Genomic DNA, 22,882 nt, shown 5'->3' with positions numbered 1-22,882 from the left:
AGAATACTGTAGCTTTATTTTTGTAGTTTTCATTTTAAAAACTGCTTCAAAACTCACATCACATACACACAACAAAAAACTCACATCACATGGTAATGAATTTGAAATGTTAGCATCCAAACATTATTTAAGCATCCATTAGATAAAAAGAATATCATCCTTAAGAACATACCAGAGTCACTCTCCATAGTGTATGAATACTTTAGGTAAATGTGTTGAAGAGTGGGGGATTGGAACAAAAGGAGAGGAGAATAAAACAATGTATCTTGGGAGGAAAGGGGTTGAGGATAGAACACAAAAGGGTAAAGACCCAGTCATTTGTCCCCAAAGCACCTTTTTATGTTTGTTTTTAAAGATTTTATTTACTTATGAGACACACAGAGAGAGAGAGGCAGAGACACAGGCAGAGGGAGAAGCAGGCTCCATGCAGGGAGCCCAAGGTGGGACTCGATCCCAGGACTCCAGGATCACGCCCTGGAGTGCTCACTCAACTACTGAGCCACCCAGGCGTCCCTCCAAAGCAACTTTTAAAAAAATGTATTTAAGAAATCTCTACACTCAACATGGGGCTTGAACTCACAACCCCAAGATCAAGAATGCTCTTCTGACTGAGCCAGCCAGGCACTCCCCTCAAAGCAACGTTTAGTAAACAGAAAGGAGAACAGTCTTTGAAGATCATCTATAATGGAATATATCTTTTGAGATGCCTGGGTGGCTCAGCAGTTTAGCGCCTGCCTTCGGCCCAGGGCATGATCGCAGAGTCCTGGGATTGAGTCCTGCATCGGGCTCCCTGCAGGAAGCCTGCTTCTCCCTCTGCCTGTGTCTCTCATGAATAAATACATAAAATCTTAAAAAAATAATAATAATGGAATATATCTCAAGGTAATAGTTTGGATTACACAACTGTTCACTTTCACCTTAAAAACAAACCACATGAAAAAAAAAAAAAAAAAAACCACATGCCAAGAGAACCAATATCTACTTTGTAGCAAAAACAATAATAATTTCAGATGATCTATGCTTTAGACCAGGAGTCAGAAAACCTTTCTGTAAAGGGTCAGATGGCAAATATTTTGGGCTTTTTGGGTCATATAATCTCTATTGCAAATTTAACTCTGCTGGTTTTTAGTTTTTTAGATTTATCTATTTATTTGAGAGAGAACACGAGTGGGAGGGGTAGAGGGAGACAGAATCTAAAGCAGACTCCACACTGAGTACAGAGCTGGATGGGAGGCTTGATCCCATGAGCCTGAGATCACGACCTGAGCCGAAACAAGAGCCAGACATTTAGCAGACTGCACCACCTGGGCGTCCCATGAACTCTGCTGTTATACTACAAAAAGTAGCTATGAATGATATATAAATAGATGTGTTCTGTGTTCTATTTTTAAAATAAAAACCAGGCAGTGCACTGGAGTATGCTGACCCTTACCCTAGACTACCAATTTATGGCCTATTTAAATTAAAAACATTTATCAATAAGACATTGATATGTCTTTACACAGAATAAATTTCTGAAAAATAACATGAGATATATAAAAGTAGGAAACTATAAATTTCATCAAACTTTATTCATTTTATTCAAAAAACAAATATCCTTTCCAAAACTAGACTCTAGTCTTAACATTTTCTCTTGCATGTTAGCTTTTAAATCCTTAACACATTACATTCTTTTTTAGATCCACCTTCATCCCCAACTAGATTATATTAAGGCAAATGCTGATCATATTATTTCACCTGTAAATACTTTTATGTCTCTTCAAACAATAAACACTGTTTTATTTTAAAATAAGTACAACACAGGGATCCCTAGGTGGCTCAGCACTTTAGTGCCTGCCTTCGGCCCAGGGCATGATCTTGGGGTCCCGGGATCGACTCCCACATCAGGCTCCCTGCATGGAGCCTGCTTCTCCCTCTGCCTGTGTCCCTGCCTCTTTCTCTCTGTGTCTCTCATGAATAAATGAATAAAATCTTAAAAAAAAAAAAAAAAGTACACCATTATCACTCCTAAAAGAATGAACGACACTTACTTAAAATCGTCAGCTATCTAGTCAGTATTCAAATTTCCCTGATTGTCTCACAAGTTTTTACAGTTTGTTGTTCAAATAAGGATCCAAGCAAGGTCCAACATTGCATTTGGTTGATGTCTTTGTAAGTATATTTTAATTTAAGTCTAATTCCAGCCTGTCACCTGGTTTAATAAACTTTTATCAGAACAAACCCACATTCATTCATTTACATACGAACTATTGCTTTCTGCCTTTGCTTTTGAATTTTGTAACAGAGATTACAGTTAACTCTTGAATAACACCCTTGAACTAGGCAGGTCCACTTATACAAGGATTTTTCCAATATATATAGTACTATAAATGTATTTTCATTTTCTTTTCTCTATCTCACTTTATTATAAGAAAATACTCGTAATACATATTACTATATAAAAATGTTAGTCAACTATTTGTTATCAGTAAGGCTTCTGGTCAACAGCAGGCTACTAGTTGACTTTTTGGGGAGTCAAAGTTTTTATGCAGGCTTTTGACCACATGGGGGCAAAGGGAAGGCACTGCTAACCCCCACATTGTTCAAGCACCAACTGTATTATGACTTGCAAAGCCTAAACTACTTCTATCTGGTCCTCTTTAGAGTAAAAGTTTGCTGACTCTTTTTATTTATACATTTTTTCTCTTTTTCTATCCCCCACCATTTGATGAAGAAACCAGGTCTTTTGTTCTGAGAATTTTCTATATTCTGGATTTTACTGATTGCATTCCTCTGGTGTCATTTAGGATGTCCCTTTATCTCCTATATTTTCATAAAGTAGTACTTAGATGTAGAAGCTTGATCTGATTCAGGTCTAGTTATCTGGCAGGAATACTTAATAAGGGTAGAATTGAATACTACTTCCTATTATATCAAATAAAGAGATGCACTGTTTGGTTTCTCTCTCTCTCTCTCTCTCTCTCTGTTTCTGTGAACTTAAGCTAATCAGTTTGTTTGGGCCCAGTTAGTCTAAACTACCTATTATAAAGTTCCAGAAAAGTTAATAACTTAATGGTTTAGCAAGCATTGGTAATCATGGCTTACTTAACTCAATGGTTTCCAGCAAGAGTGAGAGTGATTTTGCCCCCAGTGGACACGTGGCAAGGTCTGGAGACATTTTTGGTTGGTAACTAGGGTGTATTATTGACAAACAGTGGGCAGAAGACAGGGATGCTGCCAAACGTACGGTGCACAGGACAATCTCCCACAGCAAAAAATGATCTGGCCCAGAATATCAATAGTGCTAAGACTGAGAAACCCTAGCCTAAGTCTATTATTTCAGTAGGGATTACAAAATCATGATATTCTATCATTTCTTGAGCATCTATTAGCTGGAATTTTTCTATTAACTTTCTCACATTAATTATTTGATAGCCCTGAAATACAACTGTAAAGGAAAGGCAGATTAAATGCTTGATTCTGTTTATTTAAAAATAAGTTAAGAACTCATTTGTTATTGAGGCTGAATGAAATGTTTCTGTTTTTTGGCTTCCCTGACTTCATCAGGTTGTATGTAGGCTGTACCTTAAACATTAATTATTTTTCAAAAGAATTTCAAGACTAGGATTTCTGATCACTATAGTACAGTAAGTTAACTGAAATTAAATTCATTAATGCTTTGTATTAATGTATATATCATCTTCTCTTTGAGTATTTCTTGAATGCTAAGACCTAATATTACCTACCTGGATCAACTGCACTGTTTGACTAAGTCTCAAGCTCAATGCCTTCTGCTCACTGTTTTAACAGCAGAGGGCTGGATACAAATTATTTAATTGTCTAACAAAAGTCAACTGCTCTTCACCTTACTGTCTTGAATTTTTTTTTTTTGTCTTGAATTTTTAAAGAATGTTATAGCATTCGTCTAAAGAAAAAAACAAATCACTTATTACTATTCAATAAAAGCAGCAGAAAGTGATGGTACTTTCCTAATGAAGCAAAAATCCCTGGTGCTCTCAAGAGCAAGGTTTTCAGGACTGACTTATTTATTTTTTGAGATATTTTAATTATTTATTTGAGAGAGAGTGAGCAAGAGAGAGAGAAAGAACAGGGAGAGGAGCAGAGGGAGAGGGAGAAGTAGACTCCCTGTTGAGCAGGGAGCCAGACGTGAGGTTTGATCCCAGGACTCTGGGATCATGACCTGAGCTGAAGGTAGACTTTTTGTTTGCTTAAAAGATTCTATTTATTTATTCATGAGAAACACACATAGAGAGGCAGAGACACAGGGAGAAAGAGCAGGCTCCACACAGGGAGTCTGATATGGGAGTCAATCTGGGGTCTCCAGGATCATGCCCTGAGCTGAAAACAGGTGCTAAACCACTGAGGCACCCAGGCGTCCCTGAAGATAGACAATTAACTGAGCCACCCAGGTGCTCATGAACTGATTTATAAAAAATAATGATAATGATGCAATTACATTTAATTTGTAACTGTTCCTGGACACTAACTTATTACAATTGAGAACAGAATTTTCTTCCTTCATGTGGCCAATATTCTGTTTTAGAGTAATTATGGATTATGTTTAGCAAAAATGGTTCTAAATACTCATCCTTAATAACAATAAGTTCAACTGCTTTTCTCTAGCCTTTGGTGGTTCAGAATTATTTCAGATATCGAATAAAATGAGCCTATCAAAAGGTAGAAAATTAAAAAATCTTATAGTGCCTCATCTAATGTGAGGAAAGTAAAAGAGAAAAATAAAGGAATAAATGCTATGTTTAAATACATAAGAAAAAAACATTTCAAGAACAATTTTGTGAAAAAAAAAAACCCAAAATTTGTGAAGCCAGTGTTTTAAATATAATATGATTTTAATAAATGATTACTAGGAAACCAAAGTGTATTTGCCATTTAAGAGGGAAAAAGTAGAGAGATGCCTGGGTGGCTCAGCAGTTAAATAGAGAGATGCCTGGGTGGCTCAGCAGTTAAAGCATCTGCTTTTGGCTCAGGTCGTAATCTTGGGGTCCTAGAATCAAGTCACACATTGGGCTCCCTGCTTGGAGCCTGCTTCCCCATCTGCCTGTGTCTCTGCCTCTCTCTCTCTGTGTCTCTCATCATAAATAAATAAAATCTTAAAAAAAAAAAAAAAAAGGAAAAAAGTAGAACAGAGTAGAATTTTTTTCATTCTTAATTTTTTTTTTTACTGTAGAATAAATAGGTCAGTTATTAAATCACTTCTCTAACTGTCCCACAGAATACACGGTTTCAAAACATATATTCCAGAACAAAAAAAATTACCATGGTATCAAATAAATTTGAGAATGGCAATTTAAGGATAATAGTTAAGCACACAGACCCAGAGGCCAGGCTGCCTAGATTCAAATCCCAATTCTACCATTTAGCTAAATGCCCTAGGGCAAGTCACTTAAGCTCACTGTACTTTGGATTCCCCCTTCTGCAAAAAAGAATAGTAACACCTCCCTTCATAGGGCTGGTGTAATCTAAGGATATACATACAGCACTCATACTAATACCTATCATAGTAAATGATAAATGTTTGTAATTACAGTAATACTGTTATTAAACACAATAGGCAGGGATGCCTGGGTGGCTCAGCGATTTAAGCATCTGCCTTCAGCTCAGGGTGTGATCCCAGGATCTGAGATTGAGACCCACATCAGGCTCCTTGCCAGGAGCTGGCTTCTCCCTCTTCCTGTGTCTCTCATGAATAAATAAATAACATCTTTTAAAAATAAAAATAAACACAATAGGCAGAACTTCAGATATTTTAATATGCTAATGTGCTATCACTTGCCAAAATGTTACCATGTACTATATGAAACATATCTGGATCTTATTCAATTAATTTTTTTCTTCCCATTTAGATAGACACTTGATAGTCTCATACTACTACTTAAAACATAATTAAAATAGTTGAAAGGCCAGATAGAGGGGCCCCTGGGTGGCTCAGTTGGTTGTGCATCTGCCTTCGGCTCAGGTCATGATCCCAGGGTCCTCCCTTCTCCTGCACCCTCTGCCTGCTGCTCCCTCTGCTTGTGCTCTCTCTGTCAAATAAATAAATAGAATCTTAAAAAAAAAGGGGGGGGGGGCCAGATAGATTACACTACCTCAGTGGCTATTAGATAGACACAAGGATCAAAAGGAATTCCTTACCCTAAGGACCTATAAGTTTTTGGACATATGTGAGACTTTTGGTCTTTTTAAAGGCCAGGGGCTCACAGCAGTAAGGGCAGATCAGTCAGGTAAAGAGATGGGAATAATGTGCAGTTGTAGACTCTCTGAAACTGGAGAATGGGAAAAGTATGGAAGAGGAAAAATGGAAGCTGTTTTATCAGTATCAAGGAAATGTCTAAGACCATGGCTATTTTATCAAATAACACGATGCTTTGCATAAATGACGAGAGTATGAAATGACTGCTTGCTTTTCTCCTGGAATAGTGAATGGCAAACAATCCTCTAAATACCCAGATAGATACATTCAAACTATAGCAGAAAAACTTTATGGTTTCTTCTGATCTCTGTCTCTAAAATAGCCTCCTTTTATCACACTGGAAAAACTGAGGTAGCTCATTATCTCATATATACCATTGTTCCCCCAACCTATTCTCTCTAGCCAATTCTGATGCTGCAGATGTGTCCACAGTAACTCATCATCATAACTCAGTAACACTTACCGTTTAAAGTCAAAAAGAGGTAAAGAGACTTTGCCCAAAGCTTCTGGCCCTTTTCTCTGCTTATTAGAATCAGGGGAACTTCCACTGCTCTGATTTAAAATTCCAAAAAGAGTAAGGTGAAGAAGTGATTCTAATGGCAATTGTGATATCTGGATGGGAAAAATAATTCTAAGGGGGGGAAAAATGTATTAACAGAAAAAACAAATTAGATCAAATATGAAATTTAACCATTTAATGAGAATGACAATTTTAGGTATTTTATTTGACTTATCGAAAAATTTTTAACCCTGCGTAACTTTTACTTAAGTACAAGCTTGGTCAATATGTACTATAAAAAAATCTTAAATAGATTTCATTAAAATTTCAAATATGTAACATTTCTTTAAAAATTTCTTAGTGCCTTTACTCAAGACTTGCTGATGTCAATTTCTAGGCAAAATAATAGTAGTCATTTTTATTTCCTTTAGGAAAAACTAGATGAATATTTATGAGTATTTCTGATTCAGATATATGTGTACATATATACACACAAGCAGACATATGTTAACCTTTTTACATTTATTTTTTTAAGTCTGAAAGACTACATTAGGTAAAAAATGGTCACTCTGAGGAGCCATAAGATGGTGTTAGAAATAAAATGATGCTTTTTACTAATACATATTTTTGTTTAAGGTTTTCAAAGATGTGTTATTTTTATAATTTAAAAAAATAAAAGAAAAATAAGAAGCCATTAATAAATGCAGAATGAAAAGTTCTGCAACTGCCTACTTGCTTAAGAATTTTAAAAACATTAACAGTGCAAAATATCTTGTACGTGGATTTAAATTAATTTTTTAATGTTAACCAACAAGTAGGCTTCATATATATAGTATTACAGAATAAATACTAAACTAAGGAATACTATGAAAACCACATTTTTATGGTTTATATGTATAATTATATGTAAATTTAGTTTTAACTTGACAAAAGTCTAAGACCAATTAATGGAATACTTCTGTAATTCAACAGAATTTTTCAGAACAGTATTTCAGATTTTTAAATGAGAATTTGTCTCTTCTATAGAATAATATCTAGAAGAGACCTTAAGATGTAAGAATTTAATGGATTTAAATGGAAATTGTGGTAAAAATGAAAATTAGGATGCATACATGGAAAAAAGTAAAGAGGGCAAACTGAAAAAATAAAAAGCCAAAACTTTCACTTACAGTTCATCCCATTTAATAAGATAGAAGAAATTCTTATAAGTGCCAACCTTCTTTGATTGAATAGGTTTAAAAAGATCCTTTCCATTGTGAGACAGGGAACATATCAAGTAGTATTTTTCGTAACTGAGAAAAGAAAGATTTTTAATTTGATAATACGAATTTGTTAACTAATACAAATACATATCATTAGCCACTGTTCTCTAAAAGGGACTATTATCTGAAATTTTTTGGTCACTATTCATTTGAATTTTTGGAAAACATCTGAAACCAAACTACTGCAAATTCTACAAAAATAAATAAAAAGTATAGCAAAGGGAGTACAAAAGGAAACGTATATCCCTAGGTGCCAGTCTGAGGGACCACTCTACCACAGTTTCATACTCAGTTAGTTACTAGCTTTAGATTTTAGTTGAATGGCATTGAATATTTATTTATTTCTAGGCAAATTCTTAGAAGAAAAAGTACAAACATTACCTTCCCTAGGTGCTATTTTGCTTTGCTAAGTAACTGAACTAGAATCAGTTAAGCATATTAATGGTACATGGGCCTGACTTGCACTGCACCAGTCTTTCTAACCTATTAGAAGGCTTCCATCCATCCACGGAATACACACTGTTGTTGTCTCATTAGAGAGCAATGATTTAGCCCCTAATAGCTGCAAGTATAGAGCTGCTTAGATACTATCAAGCAATCTTACAGACTAGGAACCTTAGGCTCAATAAAACTGTACTCTCCTAGATTCTCACTGCTAGGCTTATACATTAAACACTCTGTTCATATATACAATCTATTAATCATTCAAAATATACTTCAAATCTAATCTCATGTGTTAACAAAACACTTCTATCTAACAACTTTACTCTTGACTACTTTTCTCAAACTCAGTCTATTTGTTCCTCTTTTCTTCAGCATTTTACTTTCTTTCCATCCTTATTATCACTGCAGTTTTCTGTGTCTTCTACTGAGTATTTGTTCTCCTCATTAGTATCTCCAAATTTGTATGTATGAATCTGTTTGGAGGATATGGAAGGCATTACCCTGTGACATTTAAAAGAATCAAATACCTTCACATAGCAGTAGTACCCCTTTAAAGGCAAGTTCCAAGAGGGCAGACATTTTTTTGTTGCCTTGTTTACTGCTGAATCCCTAGTATGAAGAACATTGCCCAAAGATGGTTCTTAGTAATTATTTATTGAATGAGTTAATATAACACTTTTAAGTAATTATGTATTATATTACATTAATCTAAAGCTCAATTTAACGGGATGCCTGGGTGGCTCAGTGGTTAAGCGTCCACCTTCGCCTCAGGGCATGATCCTGAAGTCCCGGGATTGAGTCCCACATCAGGGTGCCTGCATAGAGCCTGCTTCTCCCTCTGCCTGTGTCTCTGCCCCTCTCTCGGTCTCTCATGAATAAATAAATAAAATCTTTAAAAAAAAAAAAAAGAAAATATATATATATATATATACACACATATGAAGCTCAATTGCTCAATTTAAGCAGGATTTATGTTTGGTATCTCTTCACTATGAAACTGTTTCATTAAAAATATTCAATTCAGACTTTTCAGTTTACATTAGTCATTTCGTAAATGAAAGTTGGCAACTTATGACATTTGCAAAAAAAAAATCAAAAAGGAAAACCCCATATTAAAAATTCAATAGAAGAAATACATTCTTATAGGCTTCAAAGCCTAGCAATCACTAAACTATAAACTGCTATTGAAGAAAAAAAATGTGCTTAAAGCCTATTCCCATCACACTGTTTCAAATTACTCTGGTTCTAAAGGAAAGGCTAAAAAAACAGTAGTCATAAATTGACTAATTTATTAATTAGTATTTGCCTTTTTAGGTTTAAACATATATTTTCCTGCCTTTTTTTGCATATAGTGGGAATGATATTTTTTATTGGAACTTCAGGTATCTCTAATTTTTATGAAAACCACAGGTATCTGGTGATTCTTGTATTACCCATTTAAATATTAAAAGAACAGTGGCTGGCTGGCATCTTATAGGATTATAACAACTTCTGGGTAAAGTTGTATGTTTTGTTTTAAAGAGTTACTTACTTTGATACCCAATTACTTGAAATTCCATGTGCAGCAAAAATTGTAAACTGGAGCTGTTCTGTTGTCGTCCACGCTTCCTTGATGTTCCTATTACTTTGGGCACAGTTTGCAAAACTCCTACCAGAATTTGCATGGAGTCTGAGAAGATCATAAATTGCTGCAGTTAATTGGTCCAGGCTTACTTGAACAGGATTTTCCAAATTCAGTGATCCTAGATTTAAAGAAATTGTTTTTTTTTTTTAAGAAATTGTTAATATAACTCTGAAAAACCAACATTTATTGTTAAAAACTTATAGAACTTAAAGACCTACCCCTAGATGAACTCTTACTCATGTCTTCTTCTCCAGACAGTGAAGTCACCTGCATACATACATACAAATTAGTCAGAAAAACCCCATGATGTATAGAAATTAAAGGTAAAAACTAAATTAAATGCTGTATCAGGAAACCTCCCGAAAGTTTCTGCAGAATTAATATATCCAAAAAAAAAAAAAAAAACAAAATGCAAAAAGTGAAAACCCCAAACCAAATAAACACATGATTTTTAGTATCAAGAAAATCAGAATAACTGAAAATTAGTGCAAAATACAGAAACTCAACAAAATCTGCCTCATTAAATCAATCTAGTAATTAAGATTTGAAAATACACTATTATGATACTTTATATTCCATTTAGTTGCTTTATTATTGGTATAATAAAGAATATCCTTAATGTGGAGTGCCTGGGGGGTACAGCTGGTTGAGTATCCAACTCTTGGTTTTGGCTCATGTTGTGATCTTAGGGTCGTGAGACCAAACCCCAAGTCGGGCTCTGCACTCAGTGCAGTCTGCTGGAATCCTGTCTGCCTCTGTCCCTCCTCTGCCTATAAGTAAGTAAAGTAAGTAAAGAAAAGAAAGAAAGAGGGATCCCTGGGTGGCTCGGCAGTTTGGCGTCTGCCTTTGGCCCAGGCGTGATCCTGGAGTCCCGGGATCGAGTCCCACATCGGGCTCCCTGCATGGAGTCTGCTTCTCCCTCTGCCTGTGTCTGTGCCTCTCTCTCTCTTTCTGTGTCTCTCATGAATAAAATCTTTAAAACAAACAAACAAAAACAAAAATCCCCATGGAAATACAGGGAGAGCTTTCACTAAAAGCAACAGTATGAGATCAAGAAAGGACTCCCAACTTGATTGTTTCTGAGGTAATAAGTCACTTGATTGTTCCTGAGGTAATAAGTCACTATGATGCGGCTTCTGAATTATTTTCAATAGGAAGAGGTATCACCAAAGTAGAGCTTCCCCTCTGGGCAATCATGGAGATGTCCATCAGAAGGACAAATGGTAACTACTGCCACCCAGGTTCTGAAGCTCAGTATCCACCCTGAACCCTCCAACCAACTTGTTTATGCCACAATTCCTCTTCCACACATAAAAGTTTGACATCCATGTTTTCAATATCAACTCTCATGAAGCTTTTCCAAGGCAGCCCCTCTTAAGAATTCCCAACTTTAGGGATGCTGGGTGGCTTAGTGGTTGAGCTTCTGCCTTTGGCTCAGGGTGTGATCCCGGTCTGGGGACTGAGTCCCACATCAGGCTTCCTGTGAGGAGCCTACTTCTCCCTCTGCCTATGTCTCTGCTTCTCTCTGAGTCTCTCATGAATAAAAAAATAAAATCTTAAAAAAAAAAATTTCCAACCTTACCAAGTAAGTTATCAAATCAACTCAAAAGTGATAGCCAAGGTTAAAATTATAACACTGTTGAGAAGAAGCAAAAATCTCCCAGCTTAAGTGATAAGATACTCACCTAAATACATATTTATATTTAATAAGATGCTAACTACTAAAAAAATACTCACATCAGCACTGTTACTCCTCGGCAGATTAACTGCTCTCTTTAGCTTCTTTATGGATTCTGTAATGGCAAGAGTCTCTACACCATCTAAAGCGCTACAGATTTTTCTTACAGCTTTAATCACTTGATCAACTGCTCGGTGCTGGTTCTTTAAAAATAAAAAGTAAAACAAACATAGGTATGAAGAATCTAAAGGATCTGTTTCAGAGATGAAGTCAGAAACTTAGACATTTTAGATTTGCTTAAGAACAGATATCCTTGGGGATCCCCGGGTGGCTCAGCAGTTTAGCGCCTGCCTTCGGCTCAGGGTATGATCCCACTCTCTGCCTGTGTCTCTGTCTCTCTTTCTCTCTCTCTGTGTCTCTCATGAATAAATAAATAAAACCTTTAAAAAAATTAATAAATAAAAACAGATATCCTTTGCTCTAGTTTATTTTGAATAGGAAAAATTGGGTCTGATTTTCACTTTGCTTGAGACAAAATTATTCATATACAAATGCCATTAATTTCATATTAAAATAACTAATAAACTATTAACAAATTACTAAGTCATTTAAAAAACTGGAGTTATTTTTTATTCTTATTTGGGATTAAGCTCCACATTAAAAATACCAATCCTGCCTGCCAAAAATCTGGTATCCAAAACCAAGTTCTTCAGAGGTTGGCCACATATTAACACCATTGGGCAATAGTTATGAGATCTGAGTCAACTTTTAAGCATCATTTACATCTGTATGACCATCACTTTTTAAGTTTTGTCTGATGAAAAAACTTCCTTGAGGACAATCCCTCCATAGTATTCAACCACAGTTGATTCCATCATGATTCACAAGTATACATGCACAAATGATTATAAAATCATTTACCTGATACAATTATTTAAAACTCCCTCTCCAACATCATTTTAAAGTACATATCTCATTAAGAAACATTCTTACATAATGAATTAACTCATCAAACATTTATGCCAGACTTACATGCCAACTACCGTTAGAATGGGCTGAAACTTAGTACTGTACCATCCCTTAAAAATTTAAAATTTTCCACCCTTGAGGCCTGGCAACCATAAACTAAATGGTCTTTCTACCTTCATGCTTAAATGAAACCATCTCATCTTCTCAAACACCCCAGGACCCTCCAGTCTTCAGGGCCTGAGAGTCTGTTTTCCAGCTCCCCATTTCTGCTTACATAACTCCTATCTCTGCTTTTACTCCTACACCTTCATGCAAAAAATTTTCCAATTTTGAGGCTCGAGTCATTCTCCTATACTATTCCCCATCATTTATGTGCTAGTTATCAATTTCTTGTCTATCAGCTCCAAAACTACACTTCTTTGCCCTACTCTGTGATACTGAAGATGGACCTATAAACATTTCTTCTTTGCCAGCCAATACAATGTTAAGTTTTGTCAACAGAGGGCACTAAAGGGACACTCACACAACAGCAGAATGAAGACCCTTCCACAGCGTTCTAGTCCTCCATTTTTTACTTCAGCAAGGCATCCCAGTGGTCCTCAAAAAGCAGTTGAGCAGTTGACTTATATCCCCAGGGCATGGTCTCCCAATCTGACATTTCTACCAAGTTTCTTCGCTGTAAGCTACCTATGTGTTCCTGTGATAGCCAAACCCTCTTAGAAGAGGCTGGATTTCAGCCTAAGGTTGGACAGAAGGTTCTATCTTAAGTCCTTAGAATTCTTTCTATATATTATTCCTCAACCTAGAGTTGACAGCTGCTTTTTTACACTTATTACCTCTGGATCCCTTAGAGCATGACTGGCAAACTTTTTAAAGGCCAGAAAGTACATGTGTTAGGCTTTGTGGACCATACAGTCTGTCACAATTTAGCTCCACTATTATGGTGTGAAAACAGATACAGAAAACAGATGAATAAATGAGTTTGGCAGTGTTCCAATAAAACTATTAGGCAATAGGCCAGATTTAAGATTTAGCATGCAAGCCATAATGTCAAACCTTGTTTTAGAATCCTCTTTTATACTTTATAATAGGGATCCCTGGGTGGCGCAGCGGTTTGGCGCCTGTCTTTGGCCCAGGGCGCGATCCTGGAGACCCGGGATCGAATCCCACATCAGGCTCCCGGCGCATGGAGCCTGCTTCTCCCTCTGCCTGTGTCTCTGCCTCTCTCTCTCTCTCTGTATGACTATCATAAATAAAAAATAAAAAAATAAAAAAATAAAAAAAAAATATTTATAATAATTAACTACCTTTTACTAATTAATGATTCTTTAAATTTCCCTCTCCAAATAACTACTATATTTTCTGTCTTCTAACTTGGCCTCTGATGGCCCGATCTGCCTTGCAATTGACATGTGGTCATTTCCCCCACTGTATGCCATATTTTTATTCTGGATATTCACTTGACTTTCTACCCTATATCTTATAATAAGCCTCAGTTATATAAATGTTCATGTGGAAAGTTCGAAGCATCTTCAACTGCAAAACTATAACCTATCAGAATCTTAACTACAATCATACTGTGGTCACAATCTCCTTTACTCTCACACATTCATTCTGACTAAAATTAAATTTTTGAGCTCACAGACTTCTGTTCTCTCTTCTACCAGGTAGCTAAATACCTTTAAAGAAAATCTCAAAACTATACAGATTCAACATTCCCCAGTTTCAGCAGAAATCTGCATGCTAACATTACTTTTACTCATTCTTGGTTGGTCCTCTAATCTGGAGGACAGGGTAAAATTTAACACGGATTAAAAGGTGGTAACTTGAGCAGCCCTGGTGGTGCAGTGATTTAGCGCTGCCTGCGGCTCAGGGCGTGATCCTGGAGACCCTGGATAGAGTCCCGCGTCAGGCTCTCTGTATGATGCCTGTTCTCCCTCTGCCTGTGTCTCTGCCTCTCTCTCTGTCTCTATGAATAAATAAATAAAATCTTTAAAAAAAAAAAAAAAGAAAGAAAAGGTGGTAACTTATGTCTGGGTATCTCTAGTGACCTTTTTCAACCTTCCGATCATACTCTGTACTGTATTACAGTAGTACATATATTCCCATATATGTATCAAACCTGTGTACTTTTCCCCACATACCCTTCCCAACTATCTTTTAGCTAACCCATACTGTTGACTTTGCTCAGGCAACCTCCCTTCTTAGAGGTTTCCATGAACTCCAAAGTTGGAAGAGGTGCTCTTCTTTGATCTCCCAAAGAACCCAATGCATACCACTAGACTACATTTACTATACATTATATCGAAATTTTGTTTAAATCCATCACTAGTTTTTAGTTTCTTGTAGGTGGGCACTAGGTCATTCATTTCATAACTCCAGCATCTAGCATATCATTAACATTCAATTAATGCTTTTTTAACTGAACTGAAGGCTCCTCTTACTAATAAAGCAGAAGTGAGGTGAAGCGCTGATTCATGGAATATTGAGAATTTCTGTTAACAAGATGGGTCAGAAAACAAGTCATCAAACATCAACATCAAGAATATAGTTAAAAAAAAAGAATATAGTTTAAATTGTCCTAAAATATTTCATCCAACACCACACTAATATTTAAGATAGAACAAGACAAGAAGCCTTAAGTCATCATGCAAAAATGTGAATTAAGACTTACTTCAATTTGAAGAGCCAGTTCCACTTGGTTGTGATAAGAATCTAAAAGTTCTTCAACAGGGTATCTGAAATAAAGAGCAGTTACTGTGACTGAAGGATACTACACAAAAATGACTGTTTTGTTCACCAAAATAAAGGTATTCACATCCAAAAGCAAAGTTTGAAAACCTGGAATTAATACTTTAGATGCCACACCTTGTTATGACTTCTTTATAAGGTTTTTCCATTTGATGCAGGTGTTTGTTTAAATCCACAGGTGTTTTATCATCTTCTGCCTAAAAAATATATATATATATATACACACGTTTACCAAAAAAATCCATTCTTTGGGTCAGTCTTTTTTTTTTTTTTTTTTAAGATTTCATTTATTGGGGTACCTGGGTGGCTCAGTGGTTGAGCATCTGCCTTTGGCTCAGGTCACGATCCTGGGGTCCTGGGATAAAGTCCCTCGTCAAGCTCCCCACAGGGAGTCTCCTTCTCCCTCTGCCTATATCTCTCTCCCTCTGGGTCTCTCATGAATAAATTTTTTAAAATCTTAAAAAATGTGTTTATTTGACAGAGAATGAGAGAGGGAGTGAGCAAAGCAGATGGGAGCGGCAGGCAGAGGGAGAGGGAGAAGCAAGCTCCCTGCCAAGCAGAAAGCCTGACTCGGGGCTTGATCCCAGGACCCTAGGATCATGACCTGAGCTGAAGGCAGATGACCAACTGAGCCACCCAGGTGCCCCCACTTTTTGGTCTTTCATACAAGTTAAGTGTATGATAAATTCTTGAAACTAAAGTGATTTTCATAATAGAGGCTAATATATTATTGGAATTAAATACTATTTATAACTGAGTCAAGAAAAAAGTAAATCAGTATTCTGAAAATTTTGTTTTATAAATAAAAAAATAATGCTTTTTTTCCCTTTTTAAGATATTTTATTTTTTTATTTGAGAGAGAAAGTGAGTCAGAGAGAGAGAAGGAGCAGGGAGAGGGTAAAAGGGAGAGGGAGAAGCAGGCTCCCCACTGAGCAGGGAACCTGACATAGAGCTTGATCCCAGGATTTTGGGATCATGATCTGAGCCAAAGGCAGACACTTAACCAACTGAGCCACCCAGGCTCCCCAAAACATAAATGTTTTTAAGTGTAGTTATTTCTGTTCTATAAGGAAAGAATAGAGAACTTTAAAATACAAAACAACTTTTTATATTTTAAGATTTTGTTTATTTATTTGAGAGAGAATGAGCAAGAAAGAGAGAGAGAGAGCAAGCACAAACGAGGAGAGAGGCAGAGGGAGAGGGAGAAGCAGACTCCCTGCTAAGCAGGGAGACAACTCAGGGCTCGATCCCAGGACTCCCAAGATCATGACTAAGTCAGACACAGATGCTTGACTGAGACATCAGGCACCCCAAAACAAAACACTATTTTTTTTAAAGACTTTATTTATTTATTCATGAGAAACATGGAGAGAGGGGGGGAGCAGAGACAGAGGCAGAGGGAGAAGCAGGCTCCATGCAGGGAGGATCACACCCTGGGCTGAAGGTGGCGCTAAACCGCTGAGCCACCTGGGCTGCCCACAAAACACTTTTAAAGATGGCTGATAACCATATGAAAATGAAGGTGGGAGGCACCTGGGTGGCATCTGCCTTCAGCTCAGATCATGATCCCAGGGTCCCAGGATTGAGCCCCATATTGGGCTCCTTACTCAGCAGGGAACCTGCTTCTCCCTCTCTCTCTGCCACTCTGCCCACTTGTGTTCTCCCTCCCCCTCACTCTCAAATATATAAATAAAAAATCTTAAAAAAAAATGAAGGTGGGATTGGATCAGATAGCAAAGAGATCATCTCAATGTCTGCATTATTTTTCTTTTTTTTTTAAATTTTTTTAAATTTATTTATGATAGTCACAGAGAGAGAGAGAGGCAGAGACACACGCAGAGGGAGAAACAGGCTCCATGCACCAGGAGCCCGGAGCCCGATGTGGGATTCGATCCCGGGTCTCCAGGATTGCGCCCTGGGCCAAAGGCAGGCGCCAAACCGCTGCGCCACCCAGGGATCCCTGCATTATTTTTCTAATGATAATCAAATTTCCCCCAACCTTACCCTCAAAAAACAAGGTACCGGTCTCTTCTACTGTAAGTCTTTACTATGCGAATATACTCGAAAACATCATTTCCTAAGAAACTGAAAAGAGAAGTTACTACTGATTGCTAAAATGTACTGAATTTTGTGAAATAGTTTTCACCCAAGTGAAATAAATTCTATGAAACCTAAGAGCAAAACCTAAAAAAATAAAGAGAAAGAAATGACTTTTCCATCCAAAGTTCTATCAAATAAAGAATAATTTTCTTTAAAGATTAAAATTTGGGATGCCTGGGTGGCCCAGTGGTTGAGCGCCTGCCTTCGGCCCAGGGTGTGATCCTGGAGTCCTGAGATCGAGTCCCACAATGGGCTCCCTGCATGGAGCCTGCTTTTCTCCCTCTGCCTGTGTGTCTCTGCCTCTCTCTCTCTCTCTCTCTGTGCTTCTAATGAATAAAAAAATACATTTGGTGCAGAATAATGTATTTTTCTCAGTTTGATGTAAAAAGTCAGTATGGATCTTTTTTCCCCCCAAACCATACTTATTATTCAAGGTCTTTCCTCCTTCATTTCTCTTTGACTGACTGTAATATTTTCATTCTTGTGCAAAACCATTACAAATCAAATTTTTATTTCCTCCACTTTGATTTTCAAATATGCTTCCAGCTCTGAGGAGTATGCTACCTAAGATTCCATGATTGAAAAGCTCCTCCCATCTGCTGAAAACCCTTGTGAATAGCATTAGTTCATTCTAATCATTAATCCATTCACCAGTCCAACCCAGAAATCTTGGAGAATGTACCAACTGCAAATTGGCTAATTAGCAGAATTACTCAGATTCAACTAAATGCAATTCAGTTATAAGGTACATACTTACTGTTCGGGCCAAATTTTGGCACATTGCACTGAAGGTCAAAAGTTGTAGTTTAATTTCCGTGTCCCATTTTCGGCAGTTTTGAATATGTTCATGACTTCCAAGGCAATGATTACTATTAAAATATATTAATTATCAATCAGTGTTATTCTCAAACAAGAAATTATAGAGGTAAGAGTAAAATGTAACTTGTATCTGCTTCAAAAATGAAGAGAATGGTAAAATGTAGAGATGGTTTTTTAACCAAGTGGGGCATTTAAATAAAAGAATATATTCTATGTGAGAAGAGTCACAGCAAAGAAGATGAAGATGAAAAAAGAAAAAGAAAAAGAAGGACAGGGCATTTAAAGTAGCCTAAAATAACAAAAATCTATAAAATAACTAGACTAAAAGCTAGACAAAAATTACCTGGTTCAGAAAAAAATTCATTATAATGATTATTTCAGACAATTAAAAGGAAGTCACAGCTGACCACTGTGTGAAAATACTGCACGCTACAAAAGGAAAATGGAGTCTATAATGATGTGACTATTGACTCTTAGCAGAAAGAAAAACCCATTAAATTCACTTATCAACCAATTACCCACCATTTTCCCATTTAAGACTATACGCTTACGGGCAAGCTTAACTCTGAAAACCTCCACTGTCTTAGACATGTCTTAAGACAGACTATATCTCAATATAAGCTTATTGATCCAATGAATCAATTAAGTAGGAAGGTATTCTTAGGATTACAAACTTAACTTGAGATTTTTCCAATTTAACCCCTTAAAAATGAAATTTCCAAAGATATTGCCCAATAGTTAAATGAATACTTACTTTTGCAGCACTTCCTCTTGTCCACAAACTTTCAGAACATAGCTGCCAACATCTACTTGATTCAAGTCATCATGTACCCAGCAAAGGGCTTGCATTATAATGATTTCTACAGTAGAACTCACTGTAAAAGAGACATCATTTTAATTTTGCTCATTTCACTCTATATAGTAAATGTAATTCTTATCATCTAAGAAAGCACTATACAATAGAAATATAATGTAGGTCATATACAAAATTTATGATTTTCTACTAGTCAGATTGAAAAAAGTAAAAAGAAACAGGTGAAGCTAATTTCAACATGTTTTATTTATCCTAACAAATTCAGAATATCATTGTAACATATAACCAGCATTTTAAAATTACCAATGAGACATCTTATTTCTTTTCAAATTGGGTCTTTGAAATCCACAATGTATTTTACACCTATAGCACATCTCATTCTATATTAGCCACACTTCAAGTATTCAATAGCCACATGGGGCTAAGGGTTACTATCTTAGATAGGGCAGATGTAACCCAAGAAAGTCACTTCCCCATTACAGACTTCTCCAAAAAGGATGATATGTAGCAGTGTCTAACAGACAATGACTTAAATCATAAGGAAAAAAATATGTATCATCATTTTAAATGTTTGACATGTTCCCGGTAAATATTTTCCAATGATGAATAAAAATATAACAAGTAAGAAGTATTGTTCAATTACTGTTCTTGAAAACAGCTAGATACTAACATTATAACAGATTAAAAATTAAAATAAACTTTTAAAGTAATCTACTTCTAAGAGCTCCAATGTTCAATTCAGAAGACAATTATTCAGTTCAGACTTCACAAAAATCAACAGCTTGGTAGAAAAGGCAATAAAATATCTAATGCAATGGGTAAATTTCTGAATAGTCAAATATATGGTAACATTCATCATTTGGACACATATCTACCATAAAATGGTTAAGTTTCTTAACAGAGATGTATATTATAAATGTGCACATTTATGAAGAACCAAAGGATAAGCATTTGAGATATTTTCTCAAAAAGTAATCATATCTTGATATATTAAGTCAAAATTTGATACAAATTAAAACATTTGCCACATATCGATGCTTACTATTTTTATCAAGGAGCCTACTGACCTTTCTGTCCTTCAGTTTTAATATTAATTCTTAAAGTGTGTGGGTTTTAAATAATTCCCCAGATAAACATTTAAAGTATGTTTCATAAGAATAAAGAACAATTCTTCCTTTAGAAACTAAAAGAATGATTGTTATAGTTGGCTAACAGTTTTGTTTCAGATTTATATTTTTTCAAAGAGCACTGAAAAGTGCAAACAAAGAAAAGTATCCAAATACTAGACATATTCCTAGTTAAAACCATTATGGAAAAAAAAGGGCATCATTTTTAGGTCAAACTATTATAGAAATATAGGCTCTTATTCTACTTTTGGAATCCTATTAAAACAATATACATTAAGAGAATCAATGAACTATGACAAAAAATTTCCTGTAGACATTAAGATACATTTCTAGAAAGGATATCCGCATCAAATTTGGAAGACAGAGTTAGAACCAACGGAGAATTATCTTCTCTTTAGAGGAGCTTATTAGCAAGATACCTTCAATTTCAATTTCACTGACAGCTCTTTATAAATAAGCATTCTTCTTGCCATAAAATGAAAAGAAGAATAAAAAAAATAGAATTGGACTATAATTAGCCTTTCAATCTCATGCTTTGGGACCTTGGCCAAGAGCCACCAATTAACCAAAATTACTCAGCATTTTCAAAGAAATATGTAGTAATAAATGTAAACTGTTTTCGCACTAGTCCTAACCAGAAATTTATCCAAATGAATGCCAATTTTTTGAAAAGGATAACTAATGAATGTTAAGTATTTTACTACACACAGAGAAAAAAATTTTTTAAAGGATATCTAATGATAACAGGGTCAAGAAGGATTAAAATTAACATATGAAGCATTTCTCCCTAATCAGAGCAAAACAAGATGGTTGGGGGACTATAAACCTACCATCACATGTAAAAGTAACTGGTAGTTGAAATCCTTCAATTTCAATGGAGACCTTCACGCTAGCATGTTCTCCACATATGTTTCTTTGTACTGTAACTGGACTTAACAAATAGCCTGGATTTGTGCAGTGATTGGTATATGGAAACTTGGTCTTCAATCTGTTCACAAGAAAGAAGAAATCAAATTTTTGTTTTAAAAGCTGCATCTGAGAGCCCTAAACAAAGCTTTGCATGCTTACAGCCATTCAATTCTGTGTCTTTGTTCAATTCTAGAGCAGCTCATGAGAACCATAATGAATGGAGCCCAGTTAAACTCCAAACACCAGCATTTGCCTCTTAGATAAAAGGAATCCAAGAAAAGAGATTAAGTATTGCCAGGATATCTTTGGTAACATTATCAACATTAGCCAGGCACACACTGAATACATGGCATTAAATGAGGTTTTCTGCATCAGATTTTTTTTGCTATACAACATAATTATACAAAATGTACACTTTTAATAAATCCACTGAGAATACAGGGAAAGTAACCCGCAATTGCCAGAGGGCTAAAAAGTTTGTTGTCTTTTAAAGACCTTTTTCTCCTGAGTATTATGCTACATGTTGGCAAATTGATTTCAAATAAATATAAAAAATTAAAAAATAAAAATCTTTTTCTTAGAGCCTTTTTCCTATATTTAGGGGGGAGGGTTGTTAGACAACAATTTAAAAGAACCATTATCAATTTTTACAGTGCTATGGCCTTTATTCTCTCAGTGATTCTAAAGCTTAGGGAATGACAAGAATTCCTTGTGAAGGTACTCACAGGAACAACATAGTTTTTTTTTTTTTTTTAAGATTTTATTTATTCATTCATGAGAGACAGAGAGAGAGGAGGGGGGCAGAGATATAGGCAGAGGGAGAAGCAGGCTCCATGCAGGGAGCCCGACGTGGGACTCAATCCTGGGTCTCCAGGATCATGCCCTGGGCCGAAGACGGGCACTAAAACCGCTGAGCTACCCAGGGATCCCCAGAACAACATAGTTTATTTATTTTTAAATTTATGTATTTGAGAGAGAGAGAGAGAGAGAGAGACAGTGCGAGCAAAAGAGCAAACTTTAGTAGGGGGAGGGGCAGAGAGATGGAGAAGTAGGCTCCCCACTGAGCAGGGAGCCTGACACAGGACTCCAGGATCATGACCCAAGCTGAAGGTAGATGCTCAACCTATTAAGCCACCGGGCAGTCTGAATAACATAGTTTAAACTGAAATACATGAGTACGGTATATATGGCTCTTCTTCAGACAGCACTTTTGTTATCAGAAGACAAAGGGAGGGCCCCTGGGTGGCTCAGTGGTTGAGCATCTGCCTTTGGCTCAGGTCGTGATCCTGGGGTCCTGAGATAGAGTCCTGCATCGGGCTCCCTGCATGGAGCCTGCTTCTCGCTCTACCCATGTTTCTGCCTCCCTCTTTCTCTCTCATGAATAAATAAATAAAATCTTTAAAAAAAAAAAAAAAAAAGAAGACAAAGGAAAATTTGATGCCTTCAACTTGTAGCCTTCCTTTAACTGAGTTTTTCTGGCGGTTAGAAAACAAGACGCAATCCACCTGTCTGATTTTCATAGGAATATGAATGGAATGAACACTTTAAGTACTGTGTATTTGCTTCTGTAGAGATTAAAATCATCAAGTCATAGGAATACAATAAAATAGTTTGAATTGACAAAAAGAAAAGATTCGGGAGAAGGGCTCCCTGGGGGGCTCAATTGCTTAAGTGT

General features: G+C 36.2%; 1 protein-coding gene across 3 annotated transcripts in view; it reads right to left on the bottom strand.

Moving 5' to 3' along the window:
* The window catches only part of PIK3C2A (phosphatidylinositol-4-phosphate 3-kinase catalytic subunit type 2 alpha), a 115,432-nt gene that overhangs the window by 33,917 nt on the left and 58,633 nt on the right, over positions 1-22,882 (bottom strand). For all 3 annotated transcript variants that reach the window (XM_026008186.2, XM_026008183.2, XM_026008185.2), the window contains exons 4-13: positions 21,129-21,286; positions 19,112-19,232; positions 18,296-18,407; positions 15,556-15,635; positions 15,362-15,425; positions 11,778-11,921; positions 10,259-10,307; positions 9,948-10,158; positions 7,880-8,002; positions 6,675-6,842 (exon numbers count right to left, since the gene is read on the bottom strand). In XM_026008186.2, coding sequence (XP_025863971.1) covers positions 6,675-6,842; positions 7,880-8,002; positions 9,948-10,158; positions 10,259-10,307; positions 11,778-11,921; positions 15,362-15,425; positions 15,556-15,635; positions 18,296-18,407; positions 19,112-19,232; positions 21,129-21,286 — 1,230 coding nt within the window. The remainder of the gene's footprint in view (positions 1-6,674; positions 6,843-7,879; positions 8,003-9,947; positions 10,159-10,258; positions 10,308-11,777; positions 11,922-15,361; positions 15,426-15,555; positions 15,636-18,295; positions 18,408-19,111; positions 19,233-21,128; positions 21,287-22,882) is intronic.

Source organism: Vulpes vulpes, chromosome 11 (genome assembly GCF_048418805.1).
Source record: "Vulpes vulpes isolate BD-2025 chromosome 11, VulVul3, whole genome shotgun sequence".
NCBI classification, from domain to species: domain Eukaryota; kingdom Metazoa; phylum Chordata; class Mammalia; order Carnivora; family Canidae; genus Vulpes; species Vulpes vulpes.
The sequence above is the reverse complement of the archived record's forward strand: the minus strand, read 5'-3'. Positions and strand labels throughout refer to the sequence as shown.